Source organism: Alternaria arborescens, assembly GCF_004154835.1.
Source record: "Alternaria arborescens strain FERA 675 chromosome Unknown contig_84, whole genome shotgun sequence".
NCBI lineage: Eukaryota > Fungi > Ascomycota > Dothideomycetes > Pleosporales > Pleosporaceae > Alternaria > Alternaria arborescens.
Genome location: NW_021167939.1, coordinates 1 through 23,272, shown reverse-complemented (window position 1 = coordinate 23,272; position 23,272 = coordinate 1). Strand labels below are relative to the sequence as shown.

At 50.3% G+C, this 23,272-nt stretch overlaps 8 protein-coding genes across 8 annotated transcripts; 4 read left to right on the top strand and 4 right to left on the bottom strand.

Annotated features, from left to right (window-relative positions):
* Window positions 1-924: 924 nt before the first annotated feature.
* AA0111_g12522 (hypothetical protein) lies at window positions 925-3,467 on the bottom strand (the record flags this gene model as incomplete). The annotated part of the gene is made up of 2 exons (XM_028646512.1): window positions 925-3,400; window positions 3,451-3,467. 2 exons carry the CDS (start codon window positions 3,465-3,467, stop codon window positions 925-927), a joined length of 2,493 nt encoding a protein of 830 aa, XP_028499877.1.
* A 65-nt stretch (window positions 3,468-3,532) lies between these two features.
* AA0111_g12521 (hypothetical protein) lies at window positions 3,533-4,690 on the top strand (the record flags this gene model as incomplete). Its single annotated transcript, XM_028646511.1, has 1 exon — window positions 3,533-4,690. One exon carries the CDS (start codon window positions 3,533-3,535, stop codon window positions 4,688-4,690), a length of 1,158 nt encoding a protein of 385 aa, XP_028499878.1.
* Window positions 4,691-4,852: 162 nt separating this feature from the next.
* AA0111_g12520 (hypothetical protein) lies at window positions 4,853-5,081 on the bottom strand (the record flags this gene model as incomplete). Its single annotated transcript, XM_028646510.1, has 2 exons — window positions 4,853-4,888; window positions 4,941-5,081. 2 exons carry the CDS (start codon window positions 5,079-5,081, stop codon window positions 4,853-4,855), a joined length of 177 nt encoding a protein of 58 aa, XP_028499874.1.
* A 2,133-nt stretch (window positions 5,082-7,214) lies between these two features.
* On the bottom strand, window positions 7,215-8,561 carry AA0111_g12519 (hypothetical protein; the record flags this gene model as incomplete). Its single annotated transcript, XM_028646508.1, has 1 exon — window positions 7,215-8,561. The coding sequence occupies one exon, from the start codon at window positions 8,559-8,561 to the stop codon at window positions 7,215-7,217; it is 1,347 nt and encodes a 448-aa protein (XP_028499885.1).
* Window positions 8,562-9,869: 1,308 nt separating this feature from the next.
* AA0111_g12518 (hypothetical protein) lies at window positions 9,870-10,712 on the bottom strand (the record flags this gene model as incomplete). Its single annotated transcript, XM_028646507.1, has 1 exon — window positions 9,870-10,712. The coding sequence occupies one exon, from the start codon at window positions 10,710-10,712 to the stop codon at window positions 9,870-9,872; it is 843 nt and encodes a 280-aa protein (XP_028499884.1).
* A 5,153-nt stretch (window positions 10,713-15,865) lies between these two features.
* AA0111_g12517 (hypothetical protein) lies at window positions 15,866-16,804 on the top strand (the record flags this gene model as incomplete). The annotated part of the gene is made up of 1 exon (XM_028646506.1): window positions 15,866-16,804. The coding sequence occupies one exon, from the start codon at window positions 15,866-15,868 to the stop codon at window positions 16,802-16,804; it is 939 nt and encodes a 312-aa protein (XP_028499882.1).
* A 1,659-nt stretch (window positions 16,805-18,463) lies between these two features.
* On the top strand, window positions 18,464-19,408 carry AA0111_g12516 (hypothetical protein; the record flags this gene model as incomplete). The annotated part of the gene is made up of 2 exons (XM_028646505.1): window positions 18,464-18,864; window positions 18,910-19,408. The coding sequence occupies 2 exons, from the start codon at window positions 18,464-18,466 to the stop codon at window positions 19,406-19,408; spliced, it is 900 nt and encodes a 299-aa protein (XP_028499881.1).
* Window positions 19,409-21,169: 1,761 nt separating this feature from the next.
* AA0111_g12515 (hypothetical protein) lies at window positions 21,170-22,678 on the top strand (the record flags this gene model as incomplete). The annotated part of the gene is made up of 1 exon (XM_028646504.1): window positions 21,170-22,678. One exon carries the CDS (start codon window positions 21,170-21,172, stop codon window positions 22,676-22,678), a length of 1,509 nt encoding a protein of 502 aa, XP_028499883.1.
* Between the last annotated feature and the right edge of the window lie 594 nt (window positions 22,679-23,272).

Here is a 23,272-nt window from a genome sequence, read left to right as displayed (position 1 = left end):
ACTGTAGTTTGTACACGAAGTTTTCCGAGCAGAGAAGAAGGTTGAAATTAATTATCGAGTAAGGCGCAGTAGTGACGGAATATGCCAGCTAGAGTGCGGAATGTATACACTTGGGATGGATGCTTTTAGACCAAAAGTGATCTGACAGAACTTTTATACTAGCTCAAGGCACAAGTCCGAAGGCTCGGAAACGTTCCATATCACCTTCTAAAAGAATTTCCGGTGATAATGAACTTTGTGTGGGTCCTTCTATGACCTTTTGCCTATCTCCGATCCGGCGGTCAGTTTAGCAGTATGATCGGAAATTATAATCTCCGGAGGAAGAGAGCGGAATCTGAACCTCGTTCTCGAAATCAAACTACTTACCAATGACCTTGGTATCTCCGCATCGACCGTCAATACTGTATGGGAGCGCTTATCCGCCAATGTGCTTTCGTCATTGGACTCCCTCACCTTTTCTAGAACAGACTCTAAAGGTCCCGTTTCAAGACGGTGTCCGCTTCCAGTAGTTCTCGTTAGAATTATACTATGCTGCGCCCGCGCAGCCCGGGCTGTATGTACTGTCTGTGCTCGCATTGTTGATTGACGAAGCTTCCAAATATCTGGGGTTGGAGTTAGCGGCCTGCTACAAAGAGCATGTTCTCAGGTCAGCGACAGAGACCCATCATCAAATGCCAGTGTCAACGAGAATACCGCCGATGAATATCAATGCGGAAGAAAGGTAAAGGCAAGTATCTGGGGGTAATCAATGACTATTTCGACTAAATTTACAGCGAATGTAAGGTAGAATATTGTTGAAATGAAAGTATGTACTAGTGTGGTTTTCTCACTGTTTTTCGGTATAATTACCCTCCCATGATGCCATCCTTCGAGACAAAGGAAATACTCGCGTGTGCGTAATCATATCGTTACAAAAGAAACTTTTTACCTAGGGCAGATGCGGGTACCGGTAGGCAAGGTCGCCTGCATGGAGAAGTCGTCAACAGCAAAGATGTCGCCCGTCTTTCCTTTAGTCAATACGTCCAGGGAAACAGTGTGTGCTACTCCACGCTTGACTGTAACTGTCCCTGTGATAGACACCCACTTATCCTCATCAGAGTTCTTGGGGATGAACACAGGTGCAACAGCCACATCGTCGAAGTTCAACGTGAACGATAGAGGGGCGCCCGCGGTGGATCCGGAGCGAAGTGGCTTCACCCAAGCAGACATCTTGACCACCGTACCCTCTGGAAGAGTGATACCGCCTTGTGCAATCGTGAATTCTGAAGCCGCGCTTCCAGATGTCATAGCCTTGAGAGCACGGGAACCGGAGCGCTTGTCGCTGGTGGAAAAGGTTCCGGTCCTGAATGCGCCGCTCGGAGTTTGCGACCAGGGCTTGAGGTAATCGCCACTAGTCGATGTTTCAAACCCAGGGTTGATAATATACTCGGACTTCTGGGTGACACAGGGTTGAACAGAAGTGGTTGTGGAAGAGGAGACGGTAGATGACGATGTGCGAGTCACGAGAGTTGTCGGAGTGGGTGTAACGGGAGCAGGTGTGGAGCTCGAGGCTAGAGACGGCGTGCTAGTCGTGGAAGTTGAAGAGCTCACTGTCACTTCGAGAGTGCTAGAGACAATCTCGGAAGAGCTAGAAACTGTCTCCGGTGTGCTAGAAGCGACATCTGTAGGACTGGGAGTCGATTCAACCACAGCTGACGAAGCGGTCGAGATCACCTCTGGTGTAGCAGATACGACATCGGATGAGGTAGGCGTAGCCTCAGAAGTGCTCGATAAAACCTCGGAAGATGTCGCTACTGGTGTAGAAATGGGAGTGGTCTCAGGCGTCGCGGAAACGACATCAGAAGAGCCGGGTGTGGTCTCAACGCCGCTGGAGCTAGGCGATGCTTCTGGCGAAGGAGTAGGAGTAGGAGTAGTCTCCGGTGTTACGCTCGCGACATCAGAAGAGCTAGTCACAGCCTCAACAGTGCTGGAGATCGCCTCGGAAGAAGACGAGCTAGTCTCGACAATTGTGGAGCTTGCGGTCTCTGATGCAGAAGCACTTGGTGTCGTCTCAGGAGTCTGGGAGACCACTGCTGAAGAAGTCGGGCTAGGTTCGAGAGTGCTTGTGCCGACTTCTGAAGACGATGGGGTAGGAGTGATTTCTAGAGAAGATTCTGAACTAGCTTCAGGCGTCTGAGAAACTGCGTCGGAGGAAGTTGGGCTGGTCTCCGGAATTACAGACACGATGTCTGAGGATACGCTGGCAGTGGGCTCGGGTGTGCTGGAAGCGACGTCGATAGGAGTGGTAGCCTCTGGAGTTGACTCAGACGTGGTGGGAGTGACGTCTGAAGAGCTAGAAACGACGTCGGTAGGACTGGGTGTGGTCTCAGGAGTAGGTTCCGGGGTGCTTGAAGTGACAACTACAGACGACTCGATCGAAGAAGCGGAAGGAGTAGTCTGGGGAGTGTTTGAAATAATCTCAGTAACTGATGAGCTTACTGCAGTCTCGGTCGCAGAGGTGCTGGTAAGAATTTCGCTCGAGACAGAAGATGACTCTGCCGCAGGTGTACTTGAAGCAATCGACACAACATCGCTGGATGAAGAGGCAGACGCAGAGAGAGTGGAAGGAGTAGTCGACTCAACAGCAGGAGAAGAGCTCGACGACACTATGACCACGCTAGAGCTGGACGGTACGATGACCGAACTCGACGACGAGACTGACACAGTACTGCAGTCAACGGCCACAATAGAAACATCATCGATGTCAAAGTATGGACCATCGGAGGGGTTGTTGTCGACACGGAACTCAAGCTTGTGCGTAGCCTTCGAGACGGTGTGAGGCGTCGACTCGGTATTGCCGACCCTGACCCACTTCTTATCACCATTGACAGGGACGACATTACCAAGCTCAGTGCCATCGAGGTAGATCCTGAAACGCTGGATTCTCTCAGTCTCAGACCTTAGCGACTTGAACCATGCGGATACCACGACCTTGGTGCCCGAAGGGATATTAATGTTGTAGCGGGTGAAGATGGCCTTGTTGTTGTCTTTGCTGTTGTTCTCGGTACTTGTTCCGCGGATGAAGTAGCTACCGGAGTGGGCGGATGAAGCGTCGTTGACGATGCTGACGGTTGAGCGGCTTGTATCGATGGTGTAGCCGCTGAGTGCTCCAGTCTCGAAGTTGCCGTTCGAAACGTAGTTTGCTGATCGTGCAATGCAGGACTGAGTTGGAGATGGATCGCCCGACGAAGGTAGCGGGGTCGCGACAGGTGTAGAGGACACTAGGATTGACGACGAAGTAGAAGATGTTGAGGGGAGCGCTGCAGACGATGATGCAGAGCTGGAGGGCTCAACGGTGACAGAAGATGGCACAACGCTAGAGCTGGTGGGGGTTTCGCTAGCAATGGATGGAATGACCACGCTGATAGTTGGGAGAACAATTTCGCTGGAAGAAGAAACGACTTCACTAACAGTCGAAGAAACCGCATCACTCGGGGTGGAAGAGGCAGCAACTGACTCGCTGGTCTCGATTGCCGACGAGGAGGATTCTAAGATGGTAGTAGATGACGCAGTTTCGTCGACAGTTGACGTAGTACCCTCAGTAAGAACCGAGCTCGAGATATCCGACGACAGTGCTGGTTGCTCGGTGCTAGTCGGAGTTACCTCAAAGCTCGTAGTGCTCAGCGATTCAGTCTCGGTTATTGTCAGAGTCTCTTCGTTAGCAGATGGTGTTGATTCGGAAGAGCTTGTAACAATGGCCGAGGGTGTAACGACATCGGAAGTGACAGCAGAAGGCGTGACGTCCGCATCGCTCGAAACGGGAGTAACATCCACACTTACTGTAGATGTGGAGGAGATCTCGACGGACGAAGATACGATATCGGAAACCTCGCTGGCGGTGGAAGACGAGCTCTCAGCAACTGGAGTAGAAGCCACAGGCGACGTGGTGGTGACGGTGTCGGTCGAAGAAACCACGTCCGGGCTTGCGGTTATCGTCGACGACGGTGTCTCTGTCAAGGTAGCTTCGGATGAGGTCGAAAGCTCGGAGGAAGAGGCATCGGGAGTAGCAACAGCAGACGAGGATGAAAGCTCTAGAGTAACGACAGCGGCTGAAGACGAGATGATGATCTCGGAAGAGACGGCGGCAGCCGATGAAACAACTTCCGACGAAGTAATGATTGGCAAAGAGGAGGATTCGGGTGAAACAACGGCGGAAGAGACGGCCTCTTCAGAAGACGTGATGGAGGTAGAAGATGCTGCAACAACCGAGGAAGAAACAGCAGGCGTCGAAGTAGCGCTCGATGACGATGATGACACAAAAACGCTGCTAGACCTCGTTGGCGTAACAGAAGACGATGTTGACGACCTCAAGGAGCTCGACGTCAAACGAGTGGAGGAAGATGTCCGACTGCTAGACGAGCGTATCGATGTCGTGCGGGTAGAAGAAGGCCTAGCAGAGGAACTCCTCGTAGGAGTTGTGCGTGTAGAAGTCGTCCGCGTAGACGCTGATCGAGTCGAAGACGACCGGACAGAAGATGATCGGACAGAAGATGATCGAACAGAAGATGATCGAACAGAGCTAGTAGTCGATCTAGCAGAGCTAGAAGAAGACCGAACGGCCGATGAAGAACGAGCAGAAGTCTGCAAAGTGGACGAAGAGCGAGCGTTAGGACAGATACCAAAGTCAGACTTGCAACCAGCGCCGCAGTGAGCAGTGCTAGAACCGCACCACCCATACTCAGAGCAGCAGTCTCCAAAGCCAGATCCAGCGCAGACGTAACCAGAAGATCCACCGCAAGACCCATTAGGAGAAATCTTGCTGTCCGGCTTGTTCGTGCAAGTGCCAAACTGGGGTTTGCAGCCTTGAGACGTCTCACAGTGGGCGCGCGAAGAACCACACCAACCGTACCTGGATGTTCGTTAGTCCGCTTGGTCAGAAGAGTCAGATTTCGTGAGTTTACGTACTGAGAGCAACAGTTGCCGAAGCGTGAGCCCTCGCACGTGAGACCAGTGGTTCCACCACACTCCCCTGTTTCCGTAATCGCAGCAGACGAGACTGCCGCGAGGGCAGTCAAAGAAGCCCAGAGGAGTGCCAAACGCATGATTGCGATATAGATGAACGAATGTAGACCTTTGTGTCAGAACGAATGATGACACTAGAAGGGAATCAACTAGAGAGAGAGAGTCGAGTGGGAAAGCACAAGAGACGATGAGCGAGTGATGTCTGCTGTGGAGTCTCCATTCCGCGCAAGAGACATGATCATATATAGTCCTCAAATCCATGGAGAAAAGCTTGTGGCATAGAGGCTTTCATCGAATCCCCATCCCAGGCGTCACCGACACCGAAAAGAAACAAAAGCCACGGTGGAAAGTTATTTTCGTCAATGGTAGAGCCACAGACTTGGCATTGCCATGCAGGTTACAGTGACGACGTGCCTGTCATGGCCCCGAACATGCCCATGTAGGTGATGCGCTGACCTGCACAGCGTTTAGGTAGATCCACAGGCGATAAGCGAGATGTGATGTTCTCCTTAGCTGGGGAGTGAACGAGAGTACTACGCCCCATGGTCCGACAATATCTTTCGCGCATAGCCCATCGCAATCGATAACGATGATCTAGACTCTAGTACCTGCAGGAAAGGCTGGACGGGGCTGCCGAAATGTGGGGTTGGGGTGTTTGAAATGTCCACGGGTGACGATCCCCGTCGCGTCCTTGTCGTTGAGGCTTGATCAATTAGCGCCGAGGCAAGCAATTGCAAGAAGGGGGCACTTAGGCGAGAGCCAAGATGTTGAAACAAGCAATTATCCGCCAGAGCTAACGACTTGACACCCGTTTGCGCGTTGCGGCTGGCTGGAGTCCTGGCTCGCTAGGGGATTGCGGTCTTGCCTGCGGCGCACGTGGCGTGAGTTCCTGGAGCCAACGTTCATGCGATTGGGGCTCTTGGTATCGACCCGTTCCGCTAGGTGTGACTTGCTTTTGCGCTTGACAATGTTGCGGCTTTCCGGACGTCTAGACTGTGCTCTTTCATCCCTTGCTCTTGCGTCTGCCACGAGGGAAGGCGCTTCGAGGGGGTCATCTGTTACGTCCGCGAGGATAATTCGTAGGGGAGAAACTACACCCCTCATGGTGTGGCTGATCTAGGAATGTATATACCTTGGTTAGCAAGTATTGCGCGTATTAGGTAGCGCAGTGTATCACGAATTGTACTGTTACAGTGTGTGTCTAAGAATGACCGCGTATGTACACTTGGCTTGGCTCGTACGGTACCTGCATTAGTGTCCGGATGGCGTTCACGTACTCAGCTGGCAAGCATCTCGACTCAACCAGTACGCCTGCTGTCATGCCAAGACGTGGCTGGGGTAGATGTATCAGAGGAGAGAAACATAAGCGTAGCGGGATACGTCCGCTGCACTCAACAATCCTATCGTTTTGCGCGCCTCCGCATGACGGATGCTATTGGGGCTGAACGGTCGAATCAAGTGGCGGATCAAGCAGTGTATCGATCAGATGAGTGCGAAAAAGATCAGGGGGAGAGTACATGTGAATCACGATGGAGCTAGGAGCTCCTTCCTTTCCCACTCAGAAGGGCAGCAAGGGCAGCACCACCAGTACCAGCTGAACACTTTGACAACCATTACTAGCAATAACAAAGACAGTGGTGATGACGGTATCAAAACAAGCAGTTGAGTTTGTTCTACTATAAGCACCCGGTGCTGCGCGTTGCAGTGATGTGTAACGTGTATTATCTTCGAGTATTAACTAAACCCACCACTCATTGCAGTGCTTCCAGCTGACACAGAAGGATGATTGCTTTGTCGAATCCTTTGCGAGTTCAGACACTTCCGAGCATTCATGAACGTGTCGGAGTGGCTCGGCACCCGTACAAGGTATGCCACAATCTCTGTCCACACGTACAAGCTATGGTAAGACGCGGCTAAAGTTGCATTGCGAGATCATTCCCTCGGAGCCACTCACATCGACCCGTCGGTGGCGCTGCCGAATCCGTCAAGCCAAGTTCCTTCTTCCAGTCCGCAGCATCCCACGCAAGCAGATGCCTACCAATGCCTCGATCATCCCCACGCCATCCCCAAAACCATGGCGATGCGCCAACAACCCGCACAATATATACAACAACAACAACGTGCCATCCAAAAACGCCTTGGGGGTATCAAACGCCATATAATGCCGTAAACATATCATATCGTCGTCCATGCTTCCGGAAAAGAGATGCAACTCAAGGATTGGAGTGAACAAAGCGCGCGCCCTGACAAGGCGAGCGGGCTTGCTTGAACGCCTTGATCCTTGGCAACATCCATCCACTCGTCCACCTCCGCTCGCCCTCACTGCTCTGGTGGTGACCCAGTCGAATGGAATAGCCAAGGCGGCACTCATTACCGTCGTGTTCAAACTGCAGACATCTGCCATCGCCCACACAAGCCTTCTGGCATTTGTCAAAGGACTTGGCCGCTGTTTTGCCCTTTCTATATACGACGTCCTCAGACATGTTGGACCAGTCTTCCGCCTTGTCTTGCAGATTCGGTTCAATCAAAGTGAACAGCTCTTCGAACATGAGCGGCCTCTCTGGATGACTCCGCGCTTCTTCCCACTGTGCCAATCGTGTAAAGTCATCTCCGCCGAGATGATGCATCGTCAAGACCGCCTCGCACCACTGCTCGTTGTCGAAGCGCATGGTAATTGGCTTCTCGCCGTTGAACATGGGCCAGTATCCTCGGAGTGAGACACCGCTCTTCTTCAGCACCTGCGCCAGCATCTCGTCGCCGCAGCACTGCTTCTTGACATCGACGCCAAAGAAATGGGTACCGGGAAAGTGCTTATTTTCACCAAACATACGGCCTAGCGCCATGATCTTATCGAGCGCGCCACGCGATAGGACAAAGCCCGTGCCGCCGTGTGCAAAGACCGTCTTCTTCTTAGGCCAGACCGGGGAGCCGAAGTAGTAGGCCGACTTTGGATTGAACGTGGACAAGAACCGATACATGTTGTCCCAATTCACATACGTGTCTAGTTCTAGAAACACATACCACTCCGACTCCGGGCGGTGGTAACTCGTCCATTCGACCATGGGCAGGAACTTGTATTTGTCCAGACGCCAGCCCTCCTCGCTCTTATCACCACCCGCCGCTGCCGTGCCATTGGAGCTCTGTATGCGGTCATAGACGTCAAAGTCCGGGTTATTGAATTTATATTCCGGGCGGAGGTGAGCGAGGGCGTCGGATATGTCGAAGCCATTGTACGTGTCTTTGCGGTCGGAGAAGATGAGCAGGTCCTGCTTGCAGCGCCCGAGTCGGTTGAGGTAGAGCGGCAACTGGGTTGCGACTTCGCCGGCGCCGATCTTGAGGACAACGGTCACGCGGTCCATGACGCCGCCGGAGAAGGGCGAGCATTCGGTGCCGTAGGCGACGTGCGAAGGAGGCCCGCCGCCGGGTGTCGCAGGCGATGGCGGGAGGATATCGTAGCCGCGCTCGCCGCGCCATAGGCGGACAACGAGCGTGGACAGGGAGAAGACGACAAAGACGGCGACGGCGCATGCGAGGCGCAACGGCGTCAATCGCACCCTCATGGTGGTGGTGAGGTGCGGCCTCTGGAGGTCATGTTTGGATGGGCCGGCCTGGCGCCATGTGGGAAGGCGCTAATGTACTCGGTGGAGCGAGAATCCGGCTAGCCGGCCGTTTGATGCGCGACCGCCACGGCCTGATTACGACATTGCCTTTACGAGGTCCATGGCAGTCATAGGCACGACTCAACGAAACCGACTTGCCTTCACGTGCCATGCTGCTATCCTACGACATGGGAGTTGAGACGTTAGGGAATCCCAGCACATGGTGACTAGTTACTCCAGATCTTCTCGTTTGATCTGAGCAGGAATTAACCCGCCAAACTTTACGTCCATGTCTTCCGACGCGTGTCACCAATGAAGCCCGTATCACGTGTAGCGAAGACTTAGAAATGACATGATACATCTCTTTCCTCTCTCCGGACGGAATAGGTGCTTGGATTTGTCGGTACAGGGATGACGACGCGAATGCTGGAGTTGATGGAGTTGATGGAGGTGCGGATGTAGGCTAAGAGGGGGCCAGGCAGAGTAAGGACTGAAACAAGTAGAGGTAGTGAGTATCTGGTTGTTGTCTCCCAAGTCGTGTGCTTTGAGTGAGTTACTTTGCTTCCTCTAGTCACTTCGGCCGTCGCGAGCAGTAAAGTGGCATGGCCATGTTCCTGGTTCGTTCTCAACGCGACTTGTAAGATATGATGATGATCGTTTGTTGACAGCTGCCATGATAGCTCTGGCAGAGTAGTGCTTCGCGTTCCTGCTTTCACTTGCGCTCGTCTAGTGGAACCCTGGGACCAATCAGCATCGTAACTGGTGAGTCCGTGCTCAGGGCGACTAGTCGGTTTTTGGCTGTGAGGGAGCAAACAAATGCTTTCCAGGGGCTCATCACCACAGCGTTCCTTCTCAGTTCTGTGCTCTTACTCGCATCTCTCGCGTCACCGTCGTCGAGATCTTCCGGTACGTTCATACCCACACATAAACAGAAATACTATTGCGACCTTTGTCTCTACCCACAGTCACCTCATAGCGATGTATGCATTGCGATCAATATAGCCGACTGCGAATAATCAGCTGGCGGCGAGACTATTATCAACAAGTAGCTTGATGAGCACTCAGTCGCAACCGGCACATTCGCCATTGTTAAGCGGAATGACCCTTTCGTACCTGGAGCAAGCGTGTCGATATTCGTTTGCTTTCAGAGTATCACTGACGTTGCTGTAACATCAGGTAATTCAAACAGAGATATATACCATTAAAATTTTGCTTCTTCAGGAGACCGCTGTGGAAACGTTGCTTTACTGACACATCGTGACATAGAACCTACCCTACCACATCAGCCTCCGTCTCCTTCCCCACAACATCCACCCTAACATTCGCAGTCTTACTCTCCTCCTCCGCCTCCAACCCTCTCACAACCGCCGGTCCCTTCCTGAGCATATTATACTCCCCACACGGCACAAACCCCAAATGCATATAAACCGGCCTAGCACTCGGCCTACTCTCCAAATACATCGGCGTACTAACCTCCTCCGCATCCGCCTGCTTAATAGCCCAATCCATCAACCTCTTCCCCACCCCGCGTCCCTGCCACTCGGGCCACGTTAGCAACGGCGCAAGATACCAATGCGGCTTCCCCTCTGTAATCTCCCTCCTCGTCTCGTCATCCTTGCCAAACTGAACGCTCCAGGTCTCATTGCTAACATGTGACCACATCTCCTCGAGCTCAGCATCGCTCCAGCCCATCTTCTCTTGCCACCCGTAGTGCTCAACAGCAGTGCGGCGGAACATGTTGTGCACGCCTGGATTCGACGGCAGTGTCCAGCCTGCTACACCGATCGTTTCGCCCGTGGGGATGTAGACGGCTTTGATAAAACTGTGGTGTGGGTCGGTGATGGCTGGGGTTAGGCGTGCAGCCATGCGCTGGATACGGATCTGGTTACTGTTTTCCTGGGGACGGAGATCCAGTGGTTCTTTCTTTGCCCACCAGTCGTCGGGGAAACACAGATAGAGGCCCTCGGCAATCTTGGTTGCGTCACGTTCAGTGCAGACTTCGATGCGTATGTCGGATTCAGGCAGCCGTCTTGAGGGCTCGACGGGCATGGTTTGGAAGCCGTTGGTGAGGTCGGTGGGAACTTTGATGAAGGCGGCTTTTTGTTCTGCCATGATTGCGATTGCGGTCACTCTTGCTGAAGTTGTGCGTATCAAGTTGTGAGTTGAGGGGGATAATGCTCCTGTGTTTGCAGGCGCATGCTGCCTTCCTTGTGTGAACTTATATACTAGGCAGCCTCATGCGATGACGGGCGTCGCATTGAGTCGCTCTGGCTTAGCGCTGACGCTCGCGAGATACGCTGGTTGTTTCGGCATGGAGCCTAGACTTTCGCGTCAGAAAGAGTCATCCCGCTTGTGCACGGAGTTGATGTTGGCCACAAGGAGCAAAGTGACATGGAGGCGTACCCCGCTTCTCCCGAGACATCCTAGCTCAACGCGGGGGTTGCTCCGTTCGGAATCGGAATGGAAAGCTGCACCTGAACATTACACACGTCTTGACTCGTATGCCATCTAACACGTTTTCTCGTCTCGGAATGTATCATCAGAATGACTTTGAAACCAACAGCAGGTTTGTCAAGGCGCTAGATCACACGAGCTTGTCCCATGCCCTATCTTTATCATGACGACAGGAAAGAAGCAAACTACGACAGATGATGTGAAAGTACAACTAGTTACATTCTCCGCAGCGGAGATACAGAGAAAACGACCTTGCCAAGTAGACCGATATGTTCACAACGAGAGATGAAACCTTCGCGTCACCAGATGAACAGACTGCCCATGGATACCTTGCTACTGGAAGACCAGGAATCTACATCAATCCAAACGAACTCTATGGTGAGATTGTGATTTTCCGTAAGGAGGGCATGATGACGACACTGGTATGGATGTCCGGTCAGTCGCATAAGCACTTATATGCAGTGAACATAGCCGGCAAACATGGGATACGCCTTCCGGGTCTCTTGGTCGTATCAAGTGAGAGAAACAAGAGACTCACCATCCTTTGGAAGTGACCGGGTGGAGAGAAACTTGTCACCTCTTTGGATTTCGAGCAGCATGAACTTCCGAACACAGAGATGGATGTCCAACAAGCTCGCGAGGTCGATGTTCCACATCTTTGCGAGCAATCGGAACAACGCGAGCCGGACAAGACTGGAACCATTGTTCAGTCGAATCTGCCAATACAAGATAGTCGCAATGTAGATGGTAGGTTGAATTCTAACGCAACCTTGTCGGAAAAACCGCTTGCAGGTTCAGTACGCATACATGTTACAGCGCGGCAATTCGAGTCCGTGATCTGGAACCTGACTGTTGACGGAGACGATATCATCCTTCAACGCCTGTCCAGTGTTGATATGACACCAGAAGTCTCTACACAAAGATCCTTACGCTTCACTACAGATTGTAGGTATGTCCATGAACTTACTCTTCCATCACTTACCTCTACAAGCAACCATCGAACTTAGACGCTACAAAACAGGTTTGCATGTACGCTTTCTCCGGTGTGTGTCAACTCCTAGAATGGCTCCCGACATTCATCTTCCAGGCGATTCTAAAAGAGAGTACATTGATGATGTGACTTACCACATGGTGCGGCTGCCTTTAGTAGAACGTGAACACCATGATGATGGTACCGAAGGCGAAAATGAAGGGGGAGATGATGCGAATTCCCAAGAACAGACTAGGCAAGACATATACTATGACGCGAAGTCATACTTTTCGGACCTATCGGGCGAGTTGAGGGGCAGCGAGATTCTTGGGAGTTATTTGCGAAAGCGTTGAAGCAGATTGTTGAAGCTGCGGGTGGTACATTCACTCGTCTGGCCGATCAACAGTAGATTGATGCTTGAAGCACACTGGTCTTTGAGCAGGAAGAGCAAAATAGGAAAGCCTGTTCAAGGCTGTAAAGGCTGTACAAGCCGCCGACTGCAAGGCGCACAAAAAGCGCGATAAGCAGGCGCAGGACATTTGGAAAAGGCTATGCGATAGCCCCAGAATTTCAGCACAAGGCTTTTAGATCTGTACCACCTATCAAGAAGTAGAAACGTGGTGGTGAAGCTGCCTGTAGTCAGCGTCTCGTTGGTGGAGGCTTTCCATCCCTCTACCCCCACATACAGCAGCCGTGGCCGCAAGATCGCTCTATCCAGAAAACTTAGATGAGAAATGTCGTCGCATGGGCCTATTTCGTATTTCGCCACTATTTCTTATGATGACGGCTTTTGTGTGTGGTATGATAGCCTAACTTTTGCGTGGCGTCGCGGGTGGTTGGGGTACGTATCACGCGCACCCGCACGAATACGACACTTAGTACACGCCGACTGGCTACCAACCCTTTGCATTCGAATATGATCTCATAACTCAAACCATGTAGGGACCAGATGTACCAACTAGAGTCTAAACCGCGTCCCCATACTTGGACTTAAGTGGGCGACGAGCGGTGTTTGCAGTCTCGACACTAAACATGCTGCGGCTGAGGAAGCTGAATGGCTGCCTTGAGGCGCAAACTACGTCCAATCACCAGTCGCCGTGGAACGATGTTGAAACCACTAATCATCAGCCTTGTGCGGGGAAGCCATGGTTTCAGCTTTTATGAGATTTCGATCATACCTTCTCGACGGCTGCACAACTCTTCCAAGGTTCCATCATCCTTGGTCGCGCGACCCTACGAACCTTTCAGCAACCACAAGTACCATCGTAATGGAAACGCAGCTCGGTAATCTTTGTGAGCTCTGCAAAACACTTCGATTCGACGTTCAGCCATCGCAAGAGCATAGCGGCCTGGACGTCACTCCAAAGTTGTTCCAACACGCTGAGAATATACACGCGCTACGAAGATCCGCCCTCAAAGGGTGCCATCTCTGTACCCTGTTCGCTTCTGGGCTTGACTTAAGCGGGCCCGAGGAGGCTCTGGATGGAGATGGTTTACCGATATCGCCTGCCAGGACTCCACCAAGATCGCGTGTCAGTGCTCCACCAAGATCGCTTGCCTGGGATGAACGCTGGCAGGTTACTGTGAGATACTTTCCGTATTATCAATCAGTACCCTTCGACCATGGAGAGAGACTGGAAGTCTACTGCGGAAACCGGAGCATTCCTCTTTTCCTGGAGTCCATCCCAGACCGGGACACAAAATTATCGCTACAGTCTGAGTCTGATTCGGGGAGCTTTGGAAATCCGATTCAACGTGACTTGCGACCATTTCACTTGTATCAACAAGACCTTTGTAAGTCTGCTGACTCTCTGTCCAGACTCTATATGTTTAACCATACATAGTCCCTAGAAGGGGTTCAAATCTCCGGCGTCATTGCCAAAGATCTCACTCGCAGGAAAACCCTTCTTCGGAAATCGTTGTCGAACTAATCAAGCTGTGGATAGCCAGGTGTGAGAGCCATCCGCAGTGCAATCAAAAGGCTCCGGCCAAACTTCCTTTCCGCATCATAGATGTTGGTCCTGCAGATGGCAGTCAAACTCCACGGCTCACGATTGGTGAAGATAGGTTTGGTGACTACGTCACCCTCAGCTATAGATGGAGTGCTTCTGAACTGCTCACCACAAAGTCAACAACACTGGCGGAAAGACTGACTGGTATACCGATGAATAGTTTCCCACGAACACTGTATGACGCAGTTGTCGTAACGAGGAAGCTTGGCAAGCGATATCTATGGATCGATGCCTTGTGTATCCTGCAAGACTCTTCAACTGATTGGGTCGATCAGTCATCTCTTATGGGTGAAATCTATGCAGGTGCGTGGCTGAACATCTCAGCAGATGTAGCCGAAAACGCCGAAGCCGGATTTCTAGTTGATAGAAATCTCCTGGAAATCCGGGGTTGTGAGCATCCAACACTACTAAGCTCTACTGAGGTCCGACAGAGGCTCATTTGTCCTTACATCTGGAGCACAAGGTACACTGCTCACGATAACATACTGACTCAACGAGGCTGGATCTTCCAAGAAAGGTTCCATTCGAGGCGCATCCTTCATTTCCTCCATCATGAAGTTTTATGGGAGTGCAATGCGATTGTGGTTTCAGAACGGTGTCCGGTACGTCTCCTGAATCCAAAGATCTCGGACGGTGATACTTGGAAGAAGATTCGAAGATTACGATCTGCTACTCTACCCCTGGACAGCGAGGTTGCCTATGCAAGTGATATCAGAGCTAGCGGACATGTAAAACATTGGCGGATTGAGGATTGGGGACTTCGAGCCATCTCGTTCGATCCATGGTATGCGTTGGTGGTAGAGTATAGCAAAACGACCCTTACTAGGCCTACCGATAAGCTACCAGCGATGTCCAGTTTGGCAGCCTTGACGAAACATAAGGCAGTGATGCCAGCTACGTATATCGCCGGACTTTGGCTTGAAGACTTGTCATACGGGCTCAGTTGGTCTTCTCTGGATTCAACACAGGAGGAAACAACCGACCCGCTGTATGTTGGACCATCTTTCTCATGGGTGTCTGCAGGTAGACCGGTGTGTTTTTATAAAGCCAGCTGTCCGGAGCCAAATGCAGAGCTACAGGTCCTACATTATAAATGCACCCCAGCGAGCAACGATCCTTTTGGCGCAGTTGAAAGTGCGCGTATAACAGTTCGAGGTTTGGCTAAGCAGTTAGAGGACGCGAAAGAAGTGAAAGACATGATACGATTCTTGCCGGATGCTCTATATCGAACACCGTATCTACCTCACAATGCTTTACTGCTGTTCCTCGGAGGAAACTTTTTAGTGCTGGTTCGCCGAGGCGAAAGTACCTACTCCCGGATTGGACTTGCATTGGACGTTGGTAGAAATGACTTGCGGCTTGCGCCCAAATCATGGGATCGTATAGAGATTACAATAATATGAAGCGCATGGATGCGATGTATATCCAAACAGTATCGACGAAGTAGGGTTGAACTATCCTCAAGGGCGAATGAGGTTTGGTCTTTAGGATGAGTTCTGAGTAGGGTATTTCTATCTATGGACAGAATCAGGAACAATTTAAAGATGATCAACGTCTTCCAATGGCTGCGGGAGGAAGAAGAGTAGAGACTAAGGATTGGTTGATGAAAGTATTCAAGACAACGCCGGCGCGAGTCTGGCCGCGCGTCGGCGAGCTAGTTACGAATGTTCACTATTCCACCGCGTCACCACTTTGTGCGACGTGCGCGGGCCGACGGCTCTTTTATGTAAGTATCCAACCTCCACATCCCGACATAAATAGGCAATAAAAACAGCTATGTGCCAGCGCCACGCTTACAGTTCACGAGTTCAAAGTCATCGTGACTAGTCATGCTGCTACCCAATATTCCGGTTCTGATCTTTCTTAGTCAAGGCTTGGTCGCGCAGTGCCTGGCTAACACTACTTGGCCCAACTCGTTTCCTAAGCAACTTGTCGCCAACCAGCGTCGTCAAGGTCTGACCACTTCGGAATATCTGTACCATCATACGATAGTTCACGGCCGCAAATCATGGAACGCTCCGGACACTGTCGACCAGCCTATCGCCTATGTCCAGGGTCACATCTTTGACTCAGCCTACGGAATCAATACTACGGAAAATCATGCGCAACCCTCATATTTCGGCCACAACGACATAACCGAGCTTTACAGCCGTTCTCAATCATCCTTTTCCACACCACCATCGAATAACTACACTGCGACGGTCATCGGCCCCGATGGGAATGCTTTCAGTGACTTCTCGGGAGTGATGAGCTTTTACGCTTACGAAGCGTTCCATGATATACAGAACACCTGCGAATCTTCCGATCATTTCGAAACTTACAATGCCTTTTACTGGGTTGTTGCAAATGCTTCCAACGCGAACACGTCTTCGTTTGACAACTCAACCTTCGCAGCCAACATTATGAACAGTCTTCTCGCGGACATTCCCTCCGGTACAATCTACAACGCCAGTACCCACACGCCGGTCCCTGGTCTCGACTCTCGTGCCTACTATGGTGGTTACAATAATCCAAGTCTGAACGGTGTCTTCAAATTCTGGCTTTGTGACGACAACCCCTCCGTTACTGCGTTCAGGAATGCACAGGCCAAACTTATTGCAAAGAACAAAGACCTTGGTATCAACTTCGATGCGAGCTTTGTTACGTTCAGTCGATCTTTTCTTCTGTATGATCGTCTGAATAACATACCTTTTGATACTACAAGGGGGAATTATGCTCTTCTTGCAGACCGCTTTCGCGGCAATGTTGCGCAGCCCCCAAAGTTATAGAATATATGGTGTGGCAATAATTGGGATAGGTGCATGTATTTTTATAAGTTTCAACACTAAATTATCTGTAACGTTTGCTTCATACAAAGATTCCAGCCAATTAAGCTAAACACCCTAACTCTTTCTCTCGCCTTACTATTTGCTTTCGTCGTCTGTTACGATGCGTAGCTCTTTTGCGAGCACGAAGTTGTTCAAGTTATTAGTTCAGACTAGACTAAGACTTGGTCAGACCAGACTATCACGACTACTAGAAGATAATGACGATGGTCTAGGTTTATACCTTTTTGTCCATGAGCACGCTTCAAGCTACGCGCGTCTTACCCTCGACATGAAGAACGCGTATACACCTAAATTGGTCCTCGATACTACAAAAAAAAGGGTTTGAACCTAAGCGGAACACCAATCACCATGAAAATTTACTGCTTCAAATTAGGCCGCACCATCCACGTTGCTAACCAAGAGATCACCACCATGGTCATGAAGAAAACTCTCAGACGGAAAAAGTGCCATGTGCATCTCCCTGCTGATAAACGGCATGCAGGCTCATACACAGGACAGTTATGGGATGTGAAAAGAGTTCGATTGGTCAACGCAACTTACGACATGTGGAACACAATGCTATAGTCTTCTCTCGTTTCATAAATGAATTGAAGGCTTTGTTAGGTCAAGCAAGGGTACAAAGATGTCGGAAGAAGAGGGGAAAGAAAATCGTCCTGGGAGATGCAGCGGAGGCAAGTAGGAACGGTGATGATAGCGGCGGTAATGTTGGTGATGAGAATGAGGAAGTGGAATGGCTAAAGAAAGAACAAGAGTAGAGTCTAACAGCTGATGGATATGAGTGTTGAGGAATCCTCAGAAAGCTTTACCACGAATGGACGCGATAAAATTGAGCGGCGCTGGAGGGACGGCCGGAGCTACCTAGATACAAACCATAGTATAAGTCATCCGCCGTGCAAGCGGGTGATTGCTAGAAAAGTAAGCGCGGAGAATAGTCAAACTCATTCCGTACGACGTTCGTGTGCTAAAGTCAAGTCTCGCAAAATCTACAAGCCAAGATAATGCTTTACTTCCTGCTCTCACATCCACCCGCTGCCAGCTCAATTAGCAAGATCACACCCTTGAAATGATAGTTCGGCTGGAATGCGCAGCTTTATAATGCAAGGACTAGCGAAACATTAGCTAAGCCCTGTCTTGAAGCATGATCTTCACGATTGTTAGCAGGCCTCTTTTCGCCTATAGGACAGGTAACATCAGGTACACCGGCACATTATGTAGCACAATCCTTATTGTTTTACTACGCGGTATAACATACCACGGCGATATGTTGCTAGACACTTTTATTAGCGGTGTGAGTTCTCCTTGCTGCTGAATAGAGCCTAGCGCTTGGCAATCCTGCCCCGCTGGGTCCGGTCAGCATCCGGTCAGTGGCCGGTGAGAGGTTTTAGGTACACTGCCTCCACGGGCTGCCTCTACACTCTAGTCAAAATCTTCGTACAGTAAGCTTGTGTTCTCCACGCTGGCCTGTCGCGACCGCATCGATAATTGTCAAACAACACTACAACACAAGATTTGTTGAATCAGAGCAACACCATAGAACACTCTTGCATCTTTATCACCTCCCAAATCCGTCAGAGAGAAGAATCGCCTCCAGGCATCGCCATGGAAGTCGCCGCTGCGCTCGGTAGTTTTGTCGGCTTAGCAATCCCTGTTGCGCAAGGTCTTAAGTCCTTATATGACCTCACAACGAACATGAAGGACTGCCCGAAAGATATTCGTGAGATGAAGACGGACCTCGAATTAGTAGAAGAGTTGATCACGCATGTCATTCGGCAGTGCAACGAGCGTGATGTCCGACTTGGGGAAAGCGCAGAACTGGCACGCGCAATCGGTCACGCTCAGGAAAGCGTCGAAGAGCTCAAGAGAGAGATGGCTGCGTATCATGTGATTGGAAAACGGAAGCGGTTCGGGTTCGCATTCAGGGTTAACCAAAGGCAGAAGCTGAGGAAAAGCTTGGATAGGACTAAGGCCATCATGCTTGACTTCAAAAATCAGCTACAGAGGTAGGTTATCTGAAAACTCTCTTGACGGCCACTGACATTAAATAGCGACCTGCTATATGACATACGTGATATGAACCAAGAGGTTCTCAAAACAGTAAAACAGACAAGCAGGAATCTGGAAACAAACGACAGAAATGTTCACAGGGTAATGGAAAAATCTGAGGTCCAAGCGGAAGCCACGGAAGATCTTAGGGGTGGAGAGCCTTTTGCACAATCAGCAAGCGATAACTCCTTTGAAGGTCTGACAGACATTGGAATTGTCGCGAAGAAGCTCGAACATATCCCAGAATTGTTGACGGAAACAAAGATATCGTCTTCAATAACTTCGTCACCATCAACGCCTGGATTGTCATGCGAATCGAGTGATGTCTCTGTCATGAATGCGTCTCAGGAAACTACTGCCAGCAGTCTTTTGAGCTTGCAAAGCATTGTGCCATCAGAACTCCGAAATACTCAGCAAGCGAACATCGCTTCACAATACCCCCTTCTACGATTCAAAGACAACCAGGTAAGACCAATTGCGCATCCACTACTACTCATCTGATGTACCCGCACAGTTTCAATTCTTGATCGCGATCGTCTTCACCCAGCGCGCCGTAAAACAACAACAACTCGCTTGCCAACGCGCCTCAGAATGTCTGGCAGCATATCCAACGCCAGAATTACTTTCAAAGGCCTTGCCTGAAACTCTTGGTCGCTACTTCGGGGGAATTGGCTTGCAAAACCAAAAGCCACGTTATTTAATTAGCTTAGCTCAAGCGTACATCAGAGACCCACCAAAGAAGGGCAGACTGCGTTCGAAGGCTAATTGTCCCCGATCGGAGATCTCACATCTACCGCAAATCGGGCCAAAAGCAATCAATTCCTGGCTGGTGTATTGCTGTGGAAGGACGGATATAGACACCTTGGATAAGACACTGCTAGGGTATATTGAGCATCTGAAAATAGAGGCAGGGACGAACTGACTTGAAAGGTCATACTGTTAGATGTCCTCAATTTCTCAAAATTGCACGAATGCTCATACTTGCTTGGCAAATTCTTGGAAACAGGTGTCGTCCAGCTTAGGATGCTTAAGGTTGACAAAAGCTCACAATTCCCACGTTCGCTTCCGCTGCTGGAGCTCAGGCATCATCAATCTCGATAAAACTTCCACTGGTCTCATCACGCGGCAGGCAAAACACATCCAAGGGGAAGATCGAAATTGGAGAATGTATTGCTATGTTAGACAAGGGTAAACATTGGATAGATCTTGAACGATTCAAAATTGTCTAGCGTTGGATAGAATTGTATCGTCGCTAGTTCTGCATCAGTCGTTATTGCTTGCTGCATGTATCGGTCTTCGTAGTGAGTACTACGTGGCGCGCATACAGTTAAGAGCAAGCTAAGTGTGTTGCAGAAATTATTATCGAAAGGCAGTTCTGCATCAACATATTTTCCGGTCAAGAGTTTCGTTTGATCAGGCAACTACTAACAGTAATGCAGAATAGTATATATATTGTCAGCTAGGCCTAGAATTGGGAAGGCATATATAACTAGCAGGAAAAGCTTTATTACATAATAATTACGCTGAATTGTCCTATTGCACAGTCAGTAAAATTGCTTGATCAAAGACATTGAAAACAGTAGAATTTACAGCTCAAGGCTCGCACCATAAGATCACCCAATCTTTCAATGTCCTGTACCCTTTATTATGCCAAAAGATGTTCGTGGCGTCTCGCGACGCATGGAGAAACATCATTCATAGATCAGAAGTAGACTTTCGATTGTATATGAAGTAGCTAAAAGCAATGCTGGGCGGGGAGTGGACTGCTGGAGTTTCGGGTGAGTGTTCGATTAGCCGGCGAGGTACATTAGCACGTAAGCCCAGATCAAGACTTATCGCGGTCCTACACACTTTGTCAAGTATGCTGCTGGCTGGACCGGTTGATAACTTATTTTTCTGTATTCATATTTCGTAAAGTTCAAGATTTATCAATGGCAGGCTCACTCAATACCAATTTTACGGATCGACGAGCCACCAAGAAGGCACAACTCCGGCATAGCGCAAGGGTTAGCGAAGCATTCGCTTAGCCTTGTCTTGGAGCATGATCTTAATGGCCCGCGAAAAGCCGCTGGCGCCTACACCCCAAGCTGTTCCTAAAATTAATCCAGGTTTGGTCACAGGGCCCTTGCTCCGCTTCTCAGCTTGAACATAGCAGGCAGTGCGGCCGCTTGGCGACTCCGCCCACGTAGGCTGGTTCACCGGTGTTCATATAGCTCGTGAGTCTACGCACTCGCATTAGAGCTGTCCTACATACACCTCGAGATGGTTGTTCCAGACCCGGGTGTAGATTTCTTCGTCAGCTTCAATGACCTCAACCCAAATGCGCAGAAACAATGCATATATTTCGTGAAGGCTGACCGTCCAGACCGACGGTGCAGGTGGGACTGCTCCGAATCCGATAACAGACGGGCGATTGAACTGCATCCTATCATCGCTCAGAACGAGTCGGAAGATAAGCTTGTAGATCATATCAGAGACTACATTCAGTCCACTTGCTGTTCCAGAGCAAAACATCGAGATATTATCTTATCCAGTCCACTCTTGATTCCTCTGGTCGAGCGCTGGCTGGATGAGATCCAGGTCAAAAAGGATTTGGGAAGGCTTTCACGGCAATCGGCTTACGCTTCTGCGCCTACAACGCCCAAGCGAACTTCACGGGCCAGCAGTTCAGTCCCCAGTTCATGCAACACATCTCCCTCCTCGGCTACTAGCCGCGCCACCACGGTCGAGACACCCTCGTCCAGTCCATCCTACAGTCCTTTTGATAGATCGAAATGGCCGATTATCAGCCCAAACCCATCGCGATTAGAAGCAAGTTCAGCACCTCTTCTATGTGTCTCTCCGATGATCATACCAGACAATGCGCCACTTGAGGCAGAGACTCTAGAAACGAGCAAGCGATACCACCTCCGTTCCCGCGTAGTGAGCGATTCCCTTACACAGTTGTCTAAACGAGTCGAACTTTCCATATCGACAGAATTTACTCCTCATATCCACGATCCTACACCTGAAGATACTGTCGCATGGAAGATCTGTGAAGATTTGAACGTGCGAGCTCCCAAGCGGGACCTCGAAACAGGAATGGTATACATGTACAGCCGCAGATCTTCGCCTGGTCATGTCAAGATTGGTTGGACGGCCAGATCGGTCGACGAACGTCTGGCAAAATGGTCGGAATGCGGATATACTCCAACCGAATTGTTCAGAGCAACTGAAGTTCCGTATGCGCAACGTGTGGAGACGCTTACGCATTACGAGCTGATCAAAGAGTGGCGTCGAGAGCAGCCTTGCAAAGGGTGCTTGAAAGACAAAGGGAAAAGCGTACGTCATCAGGAATGGTTTGAAGTAAGCCAAGAACGGGCGATACAGATCTTGAGCACTTGGGTGGAGCTGTTTAAGAAGGCCAATCCGTACGAGCTCAGCGGATCGCTGAAGTCTGAATGGAGGGAAGTTGTTAATGGAATGAAAAAGAACAACGAAGCTGTAACTTCGAGGAAATTGTTGGAGCACTATGAAGCCACCGTCGCAAAAGAATCCATATGCACCAAGGAAACAGTAATTGCAAAGGAAAAATTTTTCGTAAAAGGAAGGTCAGATGCCAACGAAGACAAAGATGCGAACAAAGACGAAAATACAAATGTAGAGACGATTGAGGGGGAAAGGATGACCAACAAGGGAGAGGCTTCCATCAAGGAGGAGATAGTTGTAAACGAGATAGCCGCCAAGGAGATGGTTGTCAAGGAGATGATTGTAGAGCTTCAGGCGCAGTAATGGTATAATATGCATCGCACTCGGCGCAAGTCAAACCACGTAATAACAGTTGACCAGAATGTAACGTTGTATGCTCGAACGACACTGACAAAAATAAGCTATATGCGATCACAAAGAAGAATGTTGATGTAGGGGTATTGTGCTGTCCAAACAAAACGCCTGCCAAAATGATATGTGCGGAGATACATGCGCCAAATACAACACACCAATGCGAACGCCCAAACTACCGATTACATGTCAAGGGGGTGAAGAATAATGCGAAACAGCGGGGAAAGAAAAGAAAACAGGAAAAAAGAAGGAAAGACAAGAGGAAAATAACGCTGTACCACGTGCGAATGATGCGCCACAGGGTCGCCCAACGTCCCGCCCCGACCCTCATACTACACCCACCAAATGCACGCTTGCCGAACACACCGCCTTGTATAGTGCGCGACACTTCATGTTCATGAACAACGAGTCACGAACCCCCCGACCAACAGCACCACACACCCACCCCCACCCTCAAACCCCCCACCCCACACACACACACCCCCCCCCCCCCCCCCCCACCCCCCATCGACCCCCGCCTGCGATCCCCCCCCCCCCCCCTACTCA